This window comes from Gracilinanus agilis, chromosome 1, assembly GCF_016433145.1.
Source record: "Gracilinanus agilis isolate LMUSP501 chromosome 1, AgileGrace, whole genome shotgun sequence".
Classification (NCBI taxonomy): domain Eukaryota; kingdom Metazoa; phylum Chordata; class Mammalia; order Didelphimorphia; family Didelphidae; genus Gracilinanus; species Gracilinanus agilis.
Window position 1 is genome coordinate 537317837 of NC_058130.1, and position 18580 is coordinate 537336416.

Sequence of the window (18580 nt, forward strand, 5' to 3'; positions counted from 1 at the left end):
CCAAAGAATATAGACATTTTTTCTAGCATTACTTTTACCTTTCAATATAGTTAGCCTATAGATCAATATTGAATACCTCAATGATCATTACTGAGACATTCAAAAAGGGTTGAAACTAGTGCTAACTAGCTCTTGTAGTCAAGTGACACTCAAAATCCCATTTCCCTTATAATATGTGATATATTCCACATCTAAGTCAGAAGTATGGTTCCTGGAATCCATTAAGCCAAACTTGGAGCAATTGCTGAGACAGAAACCAGAGCATCTGCTTATAATATCATACTCAAATCCAAGAAGCCATTTCCATATTGATAGTTGAGTATTCTGTTCCATCAGTCTACAAATATTAATGATTGACTAAAAGTTGCCATGTTATTCTTTATAATAAAATAATTCTTTTAATGAAGTATTTAAAATAATTTTAAACATCTGATCAATAAGATACAATACACAAATATGGGAAAATGCTACACTTTACAAAAAAGTAAAGCCAAGCATTTAATTATACAAAACAACTTCAGATGTGGTCAGTCAGTATCTTGCAAATATAGGTGTTTGTTTGTTTTTTTCTTCGAAGTAATGCCTTTTTAGATATGCTCATATACATTAATTTACGGCATTTCTTTACTAACTTGCTGAAACAAAAAAAGTGGCCAATGTGAAACTCACTACAGTGCAGTACTTGTCTGCAGCAGTCCCAGTGGGGAGAAATGGGATTAAAAAGTAACACAGCTTTGAGCTTTATTTTTGGAATTATTTTTCTAGGTGTCCCTGGCATTTCACATTTTAAACATTCTGAGGGAGCTCATTCTCTCCCTCATGTGACACTAATTAGTCACAATTATTACTTTCCTACGAGTGTGTGCCAGCCACATTTAGTCGTGGCAAACCAGGAAGATGAAATTCCAATACAAAAAAATCAGTTTTTTTGCAAAGAAGGGAACAGGTTCCAGGGTTATTCAAATACACGCCAACTGCTAAGCAAAGACCCTTTCCACCAAAGTGTGGCCACATTTTTGGGATACTGCAATCACCTTTCAAGTATATGGAAGTCAAATTTAGATCCTCTGTTCATTCATTTCTTCTTCAAAACTCACTCATCACCAAAGAAGATATCTGATACAATAAGAGACTTTAAATACGAGAGAATGAAGATGACACTGGAGAGAGAATGTTTTACAAAAACCATTCTCTTTTAGGGTATAACAAATAAACCAACCTTCTTCTGGACAAAGGATACTGTGAGAAGTGCTGGCTATATTCTCTTTTGTATGTAAGGTACATGTGTGTATTTTTCTTTTTCCTCCAGAAGAACACATGCAGGTTACTTTGGAGTCTAAGTATTTCCCTTTGGGCTCACACAGTACGTTTTCTGCTTTATTACCCTATTTTCATTTTCCTTCTTTCTGTTTGAACTCTGTGCCCCTGCCATTCCTTCCAATGCCCCCCATTGTTTTTCCTTTCCCAATGAGGATTTTAGCAGCTTCGATTTCAAGGTTTCCTTGACAAGGGTATCCCCTCACCTCGAAAACACAGCAGTGGTGGTGTGAGCTGGAGAATAGTGACCCCAGGCATAAACAATCCCCATTTGTCTCTGTTTTGACATCTCTGGGAGACGAGAGACCCAAGTCATTGGTGGTTTGCTTGCCACCACCTTTAAGTTGTACATAATGGCTTCTGATTCTTGCTTAGCCACTGGTGAGGCCAACTTGGGGAATTCTGAACCTCACCTGAGCCAGGTATGTTGCACATTAACACAGCGATCCAAGACTGCTCAGGATTAAATATATTTTTTGTGCTAAGCATCACCACAATATATTCTTTTCCTTCTTTCCCACCACTTCCAAATGAAATATGGATTAGGGAAAGGCACTATGTGTGGAACAAACTTGGTTTGTGCTAATGAAGCAAGTAGCAGCAGACAGGTTCTTGGCTTGCAGGTAAGAGTTAAACAAAGAAGTAGATAGGTGCCAATTTCTGTGCACACCTATAGCTCACCAATGCAACAGAAGACAAAGCTGAACTCTATTTATTAAAAACTCTATAGGTGCTTAGGTAGGTATTTAATAAAAGCACAAAAGTAAACAAAGATTATCTTCAATGGTGATTATCTTCCAGGAATGGCCACTGATGTCATCAGGAGAGGGCCACAATGCTTTCGAAATCTTCTTTGGCAGTACGTAGCAAGGGTTTGGATGGAAAGGTGGAGTTGTCACTTCAGAAGAGCATGGTACAGGGCACGAGAATATTTCATTCCTTTTTCTTGTTCCATGTAGAATATCAAATCCCTGAGGCAGACTCGAGTAATTCTTGGGCGCAATAATTGTCTGGTGACAGTCAGGCTGGATGACCCTGAGGCAAGGGCATTGCCATTTAAACCCTAGAGAGGATAAAAACAAGAAAGAAATGGAGTTAAAAGAATAGTCTTTATCACAGCCCAATAGTGTTTATGCTAACCCCATACAGTGGGGTAGTTAATAAATACATATTGAATGAATTCAAGTTCCAAATAAATCACAAAAATGTCTTAAATGTTTGTTGGCTTGTAAACAAAAATGGAGAATCCTAAAATGTCACTTCTATTTCATATGTAAAATTTTAAACTAAATAATCCTAATTGTGCTGTATTATCTAGATGGCCCTGGCCAATCATTTCACCTCTGTGGAGTAGTTGGACTAGATAATCTCTAGCTCTCTACAGTCTATGATCCTACTAGAAGGCTACTATAAAAATCAAAAAACTTCCAAGTCCTTAAGATCATGGCCCACCTCCATTACCTTGCTATGGTTTCAAATGAGATTACACACTCCTTTTCTCCAACCCTATCCCAATGAAACCTCTGCTTTGAAATCTTCTCAGCCTTTGCTATACCAACTAGTTAGTGGGGGGAAAAGATTATAATGACGTTAGTTAAAAACAAACAATAAAATGCTATTTTTAAAAGACAATAATCTATAAAAACATTTTATTTTACCATTATTTTTTATAATATATAAAAAGATTTTTAAAATCTTAATGTTACTCAAGAAGCAAAAAGATTTGCCAAAGAACCCCAGGGAAGTATAGGAGCAACTCATTACTATTGAGGATGCCACTATCTTTGTAGTCCTCCAAATCTGATAACTTGGTGTCAACTTCCTCATCCTTACTCCATTATACCAGTGTCCAATGGTATTTTTCAGAAATCTTGAACTAATGTGGCGTAGGCATCTAGGAATCTTAAACGCAGCACGTCCCAAAATAGAACTCCTTATCTTTCTCCCTAAACTCTATCCCTTCCAATCTTCCCTCTTACTGTAGTGGGCAACGCTATCTTCCCAGTCCCTGGCTCACAACCTAGGAATCATCCTGGACTCCTCATTCTCTCATCCCCACCCCATCTCCAAGTTGTTGACTCCACTTTTGCAACATCTCTCAGATATACTCCTTTTTCTCCTTTGATAATAGCACCATTCCGGTCATGTCACGTCAAGTTTAGACTATGACGATAGCCCAGCTGGTGGGTCTGCAAGCCTTAAGTCTCTTTCCACTCCAATCTATCCTCCATTCAGCTGCCAAAGGGATTTTCTGACTATATCATGATCCATCTGCCCTCTTACAATAAAGACCGGTGGTTTCCTATTGCCTCTAGGAGCAAATACAAATTGCTGTTTGGCATTAAAAAGCCCTTTATATACTAAACCCCTCCTACATTTCCAGTCTTCTTACACCTACCTTTCCTTCCCCCCACCAACACAATATTTGATCCAGTGACACTGGCCTCCTGGCCATTCCACAAATAAGACACTCTATCTCTTGGATCTAGGCATTTTCACTGGCTGTCTCCCAAATTTAGAATGCTCTTGCTTTTCATCTTTGCCTCCTGGCTTTTTTTTTTCTTTTAAACAAACAAAAACCTTACCTTCTGTCCTAATAACAACTCAAAGACAGAAGGACAAGGGTGAAGCAATTGGAGTGACTTACCCAGGGTCACAAAACTAGAAGTGTCTGAGACCAGATTTGAACTCTGGTCCTTCCAACTCCAGGTATGGTACTCTATCCATTGTGCCACTTAGCTGCCCCTCCTGACTTCCTTTTAAGTACCAACAAAAATTCCATCTTTTACAGGAAGCCCTTCTCAAATTTCCAATTCTAGTGCCTCCTCTCTTTTAATTATTTACTATTTATCCTATATGTAACTTGTTTTCTGTATTTGTTTGTTTGTTGTTTGTTGTCCTCCTTCATTAGATTGTTAACTCCTTCAGCCCTCTTCTTGTGTTCCTGGCAAATAGTGGTGCTTAATAAATGTTTACTGATTATTAATTATATGGCGCTGAGGAAGTAACTTAACCTCAATGTATTTTATGCAACTTCTTAAGACTTAACTACCATATTACAGATTCCCAAGCAAAGAAATCAGATATAGTTCCCTGGGCATAGTTATTAAATTATTTGGAGCCTACTAATAAAAATAAAAATCTCAAAAATAACTAGGTAGGATGGTGGAGGTCTCATAACAATGAGCCTACTCCAACTAAATTTCTAGCTTTTTCGGTCCCTTAAACTATCAAATTATAAAAATATATTAAAAGCAAAAGCCTTCACAACATCCATGTTGACTTAATTATATTCCTGTCCACAGTGTGTCTTGGGGGCACAATCTATTCGGTCTTCAAATCAGGTTTTCTAAAGGACTACCAATCAATTCTACTAATCATCATCCTAAAATCTCTCATAGTTCAGTTAAGATAGTTCCTACAGACACATATCCACAGAGTAAATTCTGAAAAATCCACAAAGGTTTGTAAGAGAAAAAAAAATAACATTACTGTTGGTTGCACAATTGACTGGCTACTTATCTTGGAGCCAATCTATACTATACAGCCAGCCTCTTATCACTACTGCAGGGTCCTTGGTAATGAATGCAATTTGTACAAATACAAAGTGCTCAGACTCTGTAACTTCAGCTAAGCATGGCAGTCCAGCCCTGGTGTATCATTCTTCTTTGCTGGCATCAATACTACTTGGAAGGGGTGTAACTTGGATATAATCTTTACTATAGTAAATTATTGCCCTAAAAGAACCCCCCCCAAAAGACTTCTACAAAATGGTTCTATCATCTCAGTTCAGAGAAAGAGGATTAAAAATATACATTAGGTACAAAGTTGATAAAACTTGTCACTGGCAGTGATTACAATGTTTATTTGATGGCAAGGCTTGCTGTGTACAGTGTTTCTAGCTTAAAATTTTCATTTAAAAATGTCATTTTTCTTGGCTAAAGACTAGATATAATTGTTCTAATTATATTTCCAAATGTTTCCTACTTAGGAGCTTTTCTACTATTAGTCTCATTGCATGTTATGGTAAAGAGTCCCAAATATGCCATCATTTGAAATGCTCAGTTTGCTAAATGGCTTGGAATAAATTTCACTTAGGGTGGGAAGGAGAAAGAGAAAAAAGGAAAAGACAAAGAACTAGGGGCAGAGTTTGGGGAAGGAAGGGGGTGAGGGGGGGGGTGTGTGTGCCATAAAATGTCTCTGAACTGCTAGCCAGAAAGGATAAAGAGGGTCCAATAGTCTGGGTAAGACAAAAGGGTCACAGTTCAAGTTTGTCATATGACAACCCTGAAGGATCCAGGGAAAAGAGTTCTGCAGTGCAGCTGCCAGCACAGGGTTGAAAAGGAGGTCAGTCCAACAGGATGCAGCAGAAGGCCTGAGGCAATGTTATAAATGAAATAAACCCCAAGGGAGACTCAGAAACCCAACAGAAATGTCCTTTATAATTCAGAACTTTATAAAGGTGACAGCATTTTCTTTCCCACATAGGGATTAACTTAGAAAGCATCTTTTATCAACTGGGTTATAAATGTATAGTAGTAACCTACCCCATTAAACTTCAAGAACCATCTCTCAAACTCTTTGAGTTTCTTGTTGACCTTGACAGACTAAGGCAAAGCAGAAAGAACACTGGACTCAAAAGCAGAGACTTGGATTCAAATTCTGGATCTGGCATTATCTGGCTGTAAGAAGTCCCTAACATATTGATGCTATCAAGCAGTAGCAAATCACATCTTTTAGTTTCAATATTCTTTATTCTTATTCTACCAATGACAATGGGTACTGAAATATAGCTAAAGGGTAGGTATATGCAGGAGGGATTTGAATAACCTTCAACCTAGAAAATTTATTTACCCTGAAAAAGAGTAAGAAACCCCAAATTCCATGTTGTTTCATTATAAAAATAGAAGCTCTCAGGGTACTACTTTTTATCTTGAAAATAAATATTTCTCAGCAATTTAACACTTCCCTGACTAAGAGAGACCAAGTATCAGCTAAAATAACCCTCTCTGCCAACATGCCTTTGTTCTCATGTATAAAACAGAAGGCTGGCCTGGATGATCTGAGGTCCTTTCCAGCTCTAACAATCTATGAAACCTATGAACCCATATGCTTCCAGGAAACCTACTCAAGTCTAAGTGTTAACATACTTCCCAAATTGCCAAATCAAATAAGGAACTCCAGATTAATGCCTTATGTTATGTCATTAAACAAAGTCTTCATGCATACTTGTTTTGTGTAAGGAACACAGAACAACTGTTTTACTTTAAAGGAAAAGGTGAATATAACCATTTACTGATTCCATCAGATAAATGTCAGCCTTTCAAAAAGAATGGAACTGGTTGGAGAAGTCATGTAATGCTGCATGCTAGCTTCTGTAACCTGCAGGACAAATCTTTATTAAAGTCAAATCGCAGAAGTAAAGGGAGAGAGGAAAGAAATTTGAGCAAATTCTGAAATGAGCACTTTAGCATATCATGATCCTATTTAAATCTCTCCTTTCTAACTTTCCATCCTTCTAGACTTTCCCACTGGTGCTTCACTCTATTTGCAAACCATTAAGTTTTATGCATGTATGTGTGTTCGTGTCAAATACTTCCACCTATACTTTCTCATTCCGTCCTCAAAAACCATCTTGTGAGATTACTTATTCTTATTCACTGTACAGATGAGGAAACAAGGAACTTGCCCAAGGTGACAAGTAATAAGTGGCAGAACCAGGATAAATCCAGCTCTGCTGACTTCAGAGACAATAATCCTGTAGTATAGCTACCTTTTTTGCAAGATAACTTTGCAGCAATCTAAGATAAATATATTTGGCTATTAAGGTCATTTTTATCTCTCCCAATTTTAACAGAACAGACTCTAGAAAAACTTGTGAAGTAGGCAACTTCAGGGTTTCTCTGTCTGCTCCAACTTTCCCCCCAAATTCTCATTTTTTCTTTTAAAATTAGTTAGCATACAAATTTCCTATCTACCACAGAGGACAGGCCTTGGCCAGTTTCTTTTGCTAACTCTGTTAGCAAAATTACCCTATCCAATATTCCTACTTCTTGAGGCTTAAAGAGGAAACCAGCTAGCTAATCTGATGAACTAATTTGTAGTGAGGTATTAATGAGCATAATATATTAAAGTCTTTCCTGCTCCTCCCAAGGTAACAGTTTCATTTTAATGAAGCTCTTTGATAAAATTAACTCTAAAGGAGGTCTGATGATAGGCATTTCAGGCATGTGGCCAGTCAGGTTCATGAACGAGATACCTATGGGTAAAAAAGTTTTCTTAAGCCCCCTTGATACATTCAGTTTTATAAAGCTCCTTATTTTACCTACACAGAGCTAGCACTGACCATGCAATCCAGTTCATTAGCAAATAGCTTCTTTCCTCCTTCATTCCATCTCTTTATCTCTCTCTGTCTCTCTCTGTCTCTCTCTCTCTCTCTCTATATATATATGTGTGTGTATATATATATATATATATATATATATATTACACGCACACACACACAGTATACTACAACACACACAGAGTCTAAGGAGAATATAGATGTCTGGGTTAGAATTGTAATTCATTTATGGCTTACTCAGTTGTCCCAAAAGTTAACTGCCAGAGAAATGAAAAGAGGTAGGAATCATTTAATGTTTTAACTACCTGATTAAGTTGACTTTTTAAAAAATGTGTTCTCTAAGTTTCCAGTCCTACAGGCATATGCTAATTGGTATGGCTCTCCTATCCTTGAGAATAAAAGGCTTCTCTCCTGTTTAAGACTAATTGTTAAGGCAAAATTTTGTTTTGGGATTGGGGGTGGGGGGGTGGGAGGGGGGTTATGGCTTGGGACCAAGAATCAAATGGGTTCTCTTGAGTGATAACTAAAAATGCCTTGAATATTTGCTGTAATGTAATCTACATGAAGACCTACATTTAAAGGGCACGGGTTCCGAGCCCTAAGGCCAGCACAGAATGCACAGGAACACATGCTTAACTTCGAGGAAGAGTGCCCTCTGCCGGCAGATTAGCATAAGTTTTTCTAACCCCCAAATCAACTGCTTACCCTTCCAGTTAACATTCGAGACAATGAGGAGGATAGGGGTGGGGGGGTGGGGGGGAGGGAATAGGAAGCCTGTGGGCTCCAGGTTTAAGAAAAACAGTATATGTCAACCAGTAGGACAAAACACAGCTACCATTCTTGAAGCACCGGCTGACCTACGGGGTTTTCCCTTCACTTTTATGAGCTCTGAAGCACTACCGGAAACGTGGCCCCTCAGATCTCACATGCTAGAGGTTTGTCAACTAAGCTAAGGCAATATTCACCAATGTGGCAGTATTCAATCTCCACATCCTGCATTCTGATGCTAGCAGTGCCCCATGCAGACAATGGAGTACAGAAGGGACGACAGCACAAGTGGTCTAATTCCCATTAGCCAATTAAAGTCCTCCCCGTTTTGTCAGCTGAAGTTGTTGGCTTTTATTCCATGGCCTCTGAGGTCCAGTTTCAGAGGTGACAAAACAATTGTTCTGTGTGTATACTGCATTCCCCAGTAATAGTGCTTGAGTGCATGGCCTCATTATTTGAAAATGAGTATGCTTGTCTTTTTATACCTGCTGTGTAGCAGCAGAGGGAGGGACATTGAATTGAGGGACTTAAGTTGGATTTAAGCAGTTTTAAGGGTTGTTGATACATGAAGTAAGGTGACAGTGAGTTAATAGGAGAAATTAGGAGGGATGGACGACAGAATTGCAAAGTACCTCAGTGATCAGGGAGTCCAGTTTGTACTTCAGAACCATGCAGAGTTTGTCCAAAATCTGTTTAAAGACTCTTGGGGATGGGGAAATCACTACTTACTGAAGGCAAACCAGGCCAATAACAGGTTAGTTCCAATTGTTAGGAATGCTTTTCCTGTATACAGTAAGGAATCTGTCTCTGTTACTTCAATTCATTTTCTCTGGTTATAAACTCTGAGGTCAGGCTGAACAAGTCCCTCTTCCACATGACAATGATTTAAATAAATACCTGAAGACCGGTATCATTGCTTCCCTCACCCAGGCTTGATAGCTAGGTGGCACAGTGAATGGAACACTGAACTTATAGCCAGGAAGAAGTGTCATAATATACTTAATGAGTTGTGAGCCAATAGGAAAGTCACTTAATCTTCTTTAGCCTCAGTTTCCTCATCTGTAAAATGGGGATATTCACAGCAACTGCCTCTCCCAGGTTGTGATTTGCAAGCTTTAAAGTACAATACAAAATACTAGCTATTAGCCATTAATAACACTCCTAGATTCTTTAACTGATCCCTAAGTGGCAAAGTTTCCACAGTCCCCACACACTTTCTTGGTTCAGCTTCCTCTGAACATTACATTTTATTAGTGTTCTTCCTAAAGAAGAAGGCACTATAACTAAACATGATACAAGTGTAGTACACTAGGAGGAGCTGAGAGCAAGAAAGAAACAAGAGAAGTGAATGGCATTTCCTATGCAGTTATCTAGCACAAGGTTGGAGTTTTTCCAAGTTTCTTACTCCAGTTGGTCCAAAGACCAATCAATGCAAAACCTCAGGACAACTACATGGCTCTGAATGGCAGCTTACAAAAATTCCCATCAAATCTGCTTTTCTACATTTTTATTACTCTTTTGAGGAGCTGCTATAAGAGAAATAGGCTCCCCTATAATCTCCTACTTTGCTGCTTTTCCCCAAAAAGTTACTCAAGGCCATAAATTCATTATATCATAATTAGGGGGATATCTGAAATCATTTGCCTCCCTGACAAGCAGTATGGAATAGTGAATACGGAGCTGGACTTGGAAGAAGGAATATCTGGATTCAAATCTAACTTTTGACACTTATTGGCTGTGTAACTGATCATAAAGTTATTTCACCTCCTTGGGTCTTATGCACCTTATTTGCAAAATGAGAGAATTAAGACTCAAAGATTTCTAAGGGTTCCTTCCAAATCTAGGATTCTATAACCTCCAACTACACTCTTACTTTATTACCATGCTAGGAAGTTCTTTCTTCTAAAGAGCCTTCAGTTAGAAATAAGCAGTACCTACCAGGATGGAAAGAAAGAGATAAGATACAAACTTATTTGATAAGACTCCAGGTTATGAACCTCATTGACTTTAGGGCAAGGGTAGCAACTCCTTCCCACCTTTAAGTACAACTACAGAAGGGCAGAACATGCTCCACTGATGGCACTACTGCCTCCTCCTTCCTGGTTTTAAGAATGGAAAAAGCCTAGCAGATCTCAAAGACCTCAAAAGAAACCCAATTATGCAAGCTCACTTGACCAGTAAAAAAAAATGCTTCCTCCTATGTAAAAACAACTAAAAATCTACTTTGTACTACTACAAATCCAGGGGATCTCCCTTCTCTGACTCCTTCTACACTCAGAAAAGCAGGGATGGGATGGCTTTCCATGGCTTAGTCGGGTTTAAGTCTATGTCAGGACTTTGCTATTTACCCCATGGTTATTTTCTTTAATCTTTTATGAAGAAGCTTACAAAGTCTTCTGAAAACTCAAGTAAATTATGTCCACAGGTCAATTTTATCTATTATTTTATTAAAACTTTTTCAAAGAACTGCAAGTTAGAGATTTTTCCCTTACAGAAACAGCTTTGGTTTATCCTCAGGGGTTAGCTCTGGGTTTGAATTTGAAAAATAGCTACAATATCAGTATGTTCCTCGTAACTGAAAGAAAAGGGATACTCACTAGTAGGATGGCTGTCAGAAACTGGGTAACCCCCTCCAAATCTTTGTATTTGCTGAGTGCTGAATGTGACAACAAAGCCAGTTTGAAGGGGGAAGGGGGAGGGGAGTGAGGCAAGAACTAGACTTGGAATAAGAGGATCCTGGGTTCAGATCCTTTCTAATGCCCACTAACTATATGACCAGAGGAAAGCACTTAATTTATTTTCTCTATATCTTGATTTCTTCATCTGTAAAATGCAAATAACACTTGTATTATTGAAGCACAATGCCTGGCACATAGTTCAGTGTTTAATAAATGTTATGAGACACTGGAAAATATAAACTATTATTAATTCTAATAAGATAATAGAATTTAGAACTGGTAATAGTGAAAACATTTCTGGGAGAGCTAAGTAGCTTAGTGGATAAGAACACCAAGCCTGAAGTCATGAAGATTCTTCTTCCTGAGTTTAAATCTGGCTTTAGACTCTTCCTGCTTGTAAGACCCCTGGACAAGTCACTTACCCCAGTTTGCCTCAGTTTCCTCATCTGAAATATGAGCAGAAGGAGGAAATAATAAACTACTCTGATATCTTTGCCAAGAAAACCCCAAATGGGGTCATGAGGAATCAGACCAAATGGGTCATGAGGAACTGCAACAAAAACCATTTCTAATATGTAAGCATGCTGAATGAGAGGAGCATAATTGTACTGGCTAAAAAACTAGCATTCTATCATGTAAAATTTCCATCTCACCTACTGACCAAATCCCTTTAGAACTTGTTTTCTCATTAAAATATAAGCTCCTTGAGGTCAGAGATAATCTTTTCTTCTACTTATATTTGTATTTCCAGGATTTAAGCACAATGCCTTACACAGAGTTGAGTGCTTAATAAAATCTTACTAACTGACTCTTGTAGAAAATGAGAGGGCTGGACTAGATTTCTTATGTCCTATTCAATTCTAAAACCTTATAATTTTCTACAGACTTTCTATAAGTCACTTAATAACTATGAACTTTGGTTTTGTCATACAGAACACGAGAATAATACTTGTAATTACCCTTCCCATCTCACAGGAAGTTTTAAGCAAAATATTCGGTGAACTGTAAAATGCAATATAAATGATTTAATAATCTACATTGAAAGTAAAGTTTCTTTACCTGAAACTCTTTATTCCACTGAAATCCTAGGTCCAAACCATACCCCCTTAAAAAACAAAGAAAAAACTCCTAAAGTTCTGCCATTAATCAAGTTTACTAATTGTTAGATAATTCTACAGGATACATTTTTATTCCACATTTTATTCAACCTCAATTCAACAAACATTTATCAAATGCATCCTTAAAAGCAAAGCACAACAAATAAACATAATTAATTTATAAATGGAAGTGAGATAAAACCCTAGAAAATTCAATCTAACAGGCTAGCTTAGCGTGATCATCAAAATGCTTTTTCACTTAGGAATTTTCTCTGTTAATTTGTCTGGCATTTCAATTCTCAACCTAAAAGTTTATTAAGTAAAGATGGCTGCCATCTTCAATAAGCACAACAAAGGGAAAATATGGCATTTATGTTAAACTCTTCTGCACCTAAAAGTGACAAAATATAGAAAATCTCTTTTGATGTTCTCAGAAGCCCCTAATGAGTACAATTAAATACTTGAGAACATTATGAATAAGTATGAGTGAAGGCAATACCAAAGAGGTCATTATTTATTTGTAGACTTAGTAAAGTACTTGAGCCCTTAAAGCTAGAAGATTACTAAATCATATATCCACAAAACCAAGGAATTCCTATAGTATGAAGAGCAAATCAAACTTTGTCTGTTAATCAGCAATTTTTAAATTAATCAGTCAAAAACTCAAATACTAAGAGAGTTCACAAGTCACTTATTAAAGTGGATGACAACTCCAGAGGCCACCACCCTGCCCCTGGGCAGTGCTAGGTAAATTGAAAGACTTCAATTGGTTCCTATAAAGTGGAGGAAGGGACAGAAAGTGATGTGGAAAAAGGACTATAAAAAGTCTTTAACTTCCTGTCAAGGGGACCATTGATCCTTCAACCTTGGCTCTTGGACTGCTTCTTGGAGGACTGCTCCTGGATCTTCTCCTTTGGAGTTTGGTGTTGGAGGACTTCACCTTGTAACTTGGCCTTCAGTCTTCTTTGGGTGACCTTCCTTTCCTGGCTTCTGGAGAGATTGATTCAGGAGATTCCTGCTAAGCTGCATTGGTGGAACTCTAGTTGAAGACATCACCAGATGTGGGGAAGCACATGTGGGGCTGAGCCTCACTTCACAGGAGAAGAATTAGTAGGCTTGTTAAAACCTGTCTCTTTAGCTTCCTTTTCCATTTTTACTCTTTCTACCTCTTTGTAAATAAATGTACTAAAAGTCACTTTGACTTAAGTTATAATATCTCTAATTGGCAACCACAATATTACTATAGAATTCTCATATTTAGCATAAAGCCTAAATTTTAAATCCTTACAACAGTCAAGGATTTTCATCAACAAAAGATAGCTAAGAGCTAGGTAAGTCATTGTTTGATTACTAATGGGCCCATTAGTAGAAAATTCAAGTCAAGGATCCTAGATGTTTATTTTTTGTTTATTTTATTTTGCTTTTTTTTTTTGACCCTTACTTTCTGTCTTAGAATCAGCCAGAAGAGTGGTAAAGGGCTAGGCAATGGGGATTAAGTGACTTGCCCAGGGTCACACAGCTAGGAAGTATCTGAGGTCACATTTGAACCCAGGACCTCCCATCTCTAGGCCTGGCTCTCAATCCTCTCAGCCACCCAACTGCTCCTGTTTGTTTTATTTTTAAAGAAACTTTAAGGTAGATAGATATAACATCAATATGGTGAGAAATCTTGAACTAAACTTGACAGGTAGAAAGTTGTAATAATTCTCAATATATGAGATTCATTCATTCACTAAATATTTAATAACACCTACTATGTGCAAAGTGCTTTTGTGGCTTTACTACTTAAGATTTTCCAAAGAGGTTAACATTAAGTATCTTAAACAATTCTGTCCAATCAGTATGACTTGCAAACCATGCTGAATTATCAAATCGTAAGACAAGAACCTCAGTAACATTGTGGGGTAAAGCCAGACTACCAACATTTGATTTAGGGCTGCTGCCAAATACCCCACTCCCGAATAAATGTATGCAATTGAGGACAAAATACCTGAGGTAATTGTGTGCAGAGCAGAACAGTATAGGGTCACTAAGAGCAAGAGAAGCAGAAGAAACAATAAAAAAGATATGCTGATGGGGGCAGCTGGGTAGCTCAGTGGAGTGAGAGTCAGGCCTAGAGACGGGAGGTCCTAGGTTCAAACCTGGCCTCAGCCACTTCCCAGCAGTGTGACCCTGGGCAAGTCACTTGACCCCCATTGCCCACCCTTACCAATCTTCCACCTATGAGACAATACACCGAAGTACAAGGGTTTAAAAAAAAAAAATATGCTGAGGCAAAACTTCAAAACAATGCCCTCTGGGATGTGTATTGTGAAGAAGCAAGAGATGAATCTGAAAAAAGGTATCATAAGGCCAATAAGGCAAAGAAGCAGAATTACTTCTACATGTGTATGTAAAACTAATATCATCAGGTATTTAAAAAAATGAAAGGCTAGTCTTTTCTACCATGTCCAAGTGGACAAGGGGCACAAGCAGGGTCTACTACAAATGAAGCTTTCAAAGCCAAAATGCTGCTGCAAAAGACATGCAGAAATCAATAAACACTCAAATTATTAAAATAATAATGTGATATAGAAATTAAAAACAGTATATAGTGTGGGGTGATGGGGAGAGGAGAATCATGGTTGTACCTGGGCATGGGGAACTGGTTACTACTTTTTTCATTTAGTCAAAGAAGGATTCATGGAAGAAGTAGAATTATCATACTTAGTGAAAAGAAAGCTTGACAACACAGTAATTAGTGCTCAACCAAGCAAATTATCAAGTTGTTTTATAAAGCTAAACAAAATAAAAGGAGGTTTAGACTAAAGAGAATTTTTTTCAAAGTAGGAATGCCTTCAGATCATAAGTTATAAATCAATAAATGAGATTTATTAAGTGCCCACCATGTGCAAGGCACTGTAGGAGGAAACAAAGACAAAAGTGAAATAGACATTAATACTCAAGGAGCCTACATTAGAAAGCAGGAGACAACATGTTCGTGTATGGGTATATACCAGGCACATTTAAAAGATATACAGAAGTGATCTTTGGAAAAGCTAGAAGCCCAGGAAAGGCCTGATGCAAAAAGCTGTCTTGAATGAAAATAGAGATAAGATTTGTGGTGATGGAAAAAAGCACTGAATGCATAGAAATGGCCAACACAATGTCAAGGAGACAGGAGATGAAGTATGTTGTATGCAGAACTACAAAAGATCAGTATGACTGGAAACAATGCAGAAGGTCGGGTTGGGAGGATATTAAAATGATAGAGGAGTTTACATTTGATCCTATAGGTTAAAAAAAGATGCCACTGGAATTTACTGAGTAGCATGATCAAACCTACAATTTAGGAAAAGTATAATCATTGAAACTATTTGGTGCTGGTCAAAAAAAAAAAAGCTCAGTGGCAAATAAATAAGATAAATAGATAAGAAACCAATGTGACTGAATCGAGTAGTCCAATGTTTGATAAACTACCAGAACTGCAAGAACTATTGGGGAAAAATAGAACCCAGTTTACTTTTCCTTCACCAAAAAAGGTTTAGATCAGCATCTTACACTGTATATCACAATAATTTCCAAATGGATATGAAAACATTTTTTTAAAGGTGGGAAATGGGAGGAGGTAGTTTTCACAACTATGGATAGAAGAATTCTAACCCATGCAAGGTTATAGAAGAAACCTTAAAACATAAGTGGGTAAAATAAAAAAATTTATTACAAGAAACTGAAAATTTCTACTAGTACAAAAGCAGTGCAGCTAGGATAAAAAGGGAAACTGTCTGATATGGGAGAAATTTATATCATTTTTTTTTTAAAGCCTTACATTCCATCTTAGAATTAATACTATGTATTGGTTCCAAGGCAGAAGAGAGGTAAGGCCTAAGTGACTTGCCCAGGGTCATACACCTAGGAATTATCTAAGGCCAGATTTGAACCTAGGATCTCCTGTCTCTAGGCCTGGCTCTCAATCCACTGAGCGACCCAGCAACCCCATAGAAAATTATATATATATTTAAATCATCAAAACTTATTCCTAATAAAAATCAGTATCTAAAATATAGAGGTAAGACCAAGATTAATTCTCCAATAGAGAAGCAAAGGGTATGAAAAAACATTTCTCAAAAAGGGAGAATTGTAAACTATTAATGACCATATAAAAGATTTCTACAAATCAATAAGAGAAATTGCCAATTAAATTTCACCTCATATTCTGCAAATTGGCAAAGGTGATAAAAATGGGAAGGTGATGTTAGAAGGGATTGTAGATAGATCAATGTAGTAATACATTAATAGTGGAGTTATGAATTGGTCTGATCATTCTATGGAAAAGAATTTGAAATTAAGTTGGAAAATGACTTCATATTCTTGAATATGGAAAATATTCATATTCTTTGATCCAGAGACAGTGGTATTTAGGTCATCTTTGTAATATGTAGCAAATATAGTTAGCCTACATACATTATGCATTTAATGATTTAAGTGAGAAAATATTCATTTTCTCTGGCATGAAAGGTATTCATTCAATTGTGTAAAAATTATAAAAGGTATATAGGCTCAATGTAGTAAACTACTCAAACGAACAGAAGCCTCAAATAATTTAGTCTAATTATGTGTCAAGATTTAGGGTCAATGGACATTTGCCAGGAAGCTGGAGTTAAAATTTGTAATCCCACCTCTAATTGACCTTGACAAGCCTAGATTACAAAAACTATACAAAAGATCACTGTCTCTTGTCAGTCCAGATGGGCTCTATTGAGGCAGTGTCTGAACTTGTGTGACATATACAGAAACATAGTTTTGTAAGGATCTGACACTGATTATGAAAAATTTATACATACACAGTTCTACCTGTTCAAAAAAGCTGGGTTTTTTGGACAATTCTTAAAGAAATCTTTAAATGTGGCTTATGTCAAAATGGAGTTTTACAATTTATAAAGTGCTTTGCACATGGAATATATAAAGTGCAGTAAGAGATATTTATTATGATATGCTTTCAGGCTAAAAATTAATCCCCTCATTAATTCTAGTCAATGCCATTTGTTTAGAAAAAGGACTCTATAAATTCCAAGAAGTTTTGTCAACCTTTAAAGCAAATTCTACAGTATTTTAGATTTTTGTTTATGTTCTTAGAGTGGTATGTGTATATATGTGTGTGTGCATACACACAAAGAAGGTCTCCTATGGTCTTGCTTAAGAATATAATTTGTTCACCAATTGATCAATGGTCAAAAGAAATGAACAGTTAGTTCTCAGATGAAGAAATTTTAACTGTCTATAAGTCATATGAGGAAGTGCTCCAAATCACTTTTTTTTTTTTTTTTAAATAAATCCTTACCTTCCATCTTGGAGTCAATACTGTGTATTGGCTCCAAGGCAGAAGAGTGGTAAGGCCTAGGCAACAGGGGTTAAGTGACTTGCCTAGGGTCACACAGCTGGGAAGTGTCTAAGGCCAGATTTGAATGTAGGACCTCCTGTCTCTAGGCCTGGCTCTCAATCCACTGAGCTACCCAGCTGCCCCCTACAAATCACTTTTGATTAGAAGATACCATTTTTACAGAAGCCTGGCAAGATTTACATAAGCTGATTCAAAGTGAAATAAGGAGAACCAGGAGAACAAATTATACAGTAATAACAATACTGGAAAGCCAAATAACTTTAAAAGACATAGATACCCTAATCAAAGCAATGACCGACCATGACTCCACAGGAATCATATTACTTGCCTCCTGATAGAGATGTGATGGACTTGAAGCACAGATTTAGATTTCTTTTTTAGACAATGACCAATGTAGTGTAAGGATGGGATTTGTGCAAGGGGGATAGGACAAAAGGAGCCAGAGAAGGAATGGCTGCCAGCTGGTGACAGTTGAGACCAGGGAGATTCTGGGTAATTCTCTGTAGGAGGAAGGAGAAGAAGGGCTGCGGGCACAGTACTGGAAAGAGGGAGGAGGTGGACATCTCAGCTCGAATCCAGTCCCGAGGGCTTCCTGAGGATCTTTCTTTGGACATTGAAACCCTAATTCCCTGGTCAAAGTCATTCATTGCAACTCACCCAGCAAGACTTCAATCATAGAGTCAGCTAAGTGTTTGGACTGTAAGGGAGAAAAAGGAGTTTTATGGGTTCAATATGTTAAAGGTGGTTGCCAGAGGATTGAACTATCAATCCTCAATTAAGAATAATCTCAAATCAAAATTGACTTTTATGTAAATTTGTTTACATGAGAGAAGAGAGAGAGAAAGACATTAAGAATCTAGCTCACTGATTAGTCCAGGCAGATCTTAACTCTCAGCCGAGGTTTAAAAGGCCTGAGGCCCAGAGGTGAATGGAGCAAACTCCACTCACAGAGTCTATAAAAGGAAGTTTCCCAATAGAAGTTCCGGAAGATTCAGTC

At 37.4% G+C, this 18580-nt stretch overlaps 1 protein-coding gene across 2 annotated transcripts in view; it reads right to left on the reverse strand.

The window, feature by feature from the left end:
* Positions 1–1979: 1979 nt before the first annotated feature.
* The window catches only part of TAF4B (TATA-box binding protein associated factor 4b), a 196632-nt gene continuing 180031 nt past the window's right edge, over positions 1980–18580 (reverse strand). For both annotated transcript variants that reach the window (XM_044666491.1, XM_044666499.1), the window contains one exon: positions 1980–2380. In XM_044666491.1, coding sequence (XP_044522426.1) covers positions 2213–2380 — 168 coding nt within the window. In that variant the 3' untranslated portion in view covers positions 1980–2212. The remainder of the gene's footprint in view (positions 2381–18580) is intronic.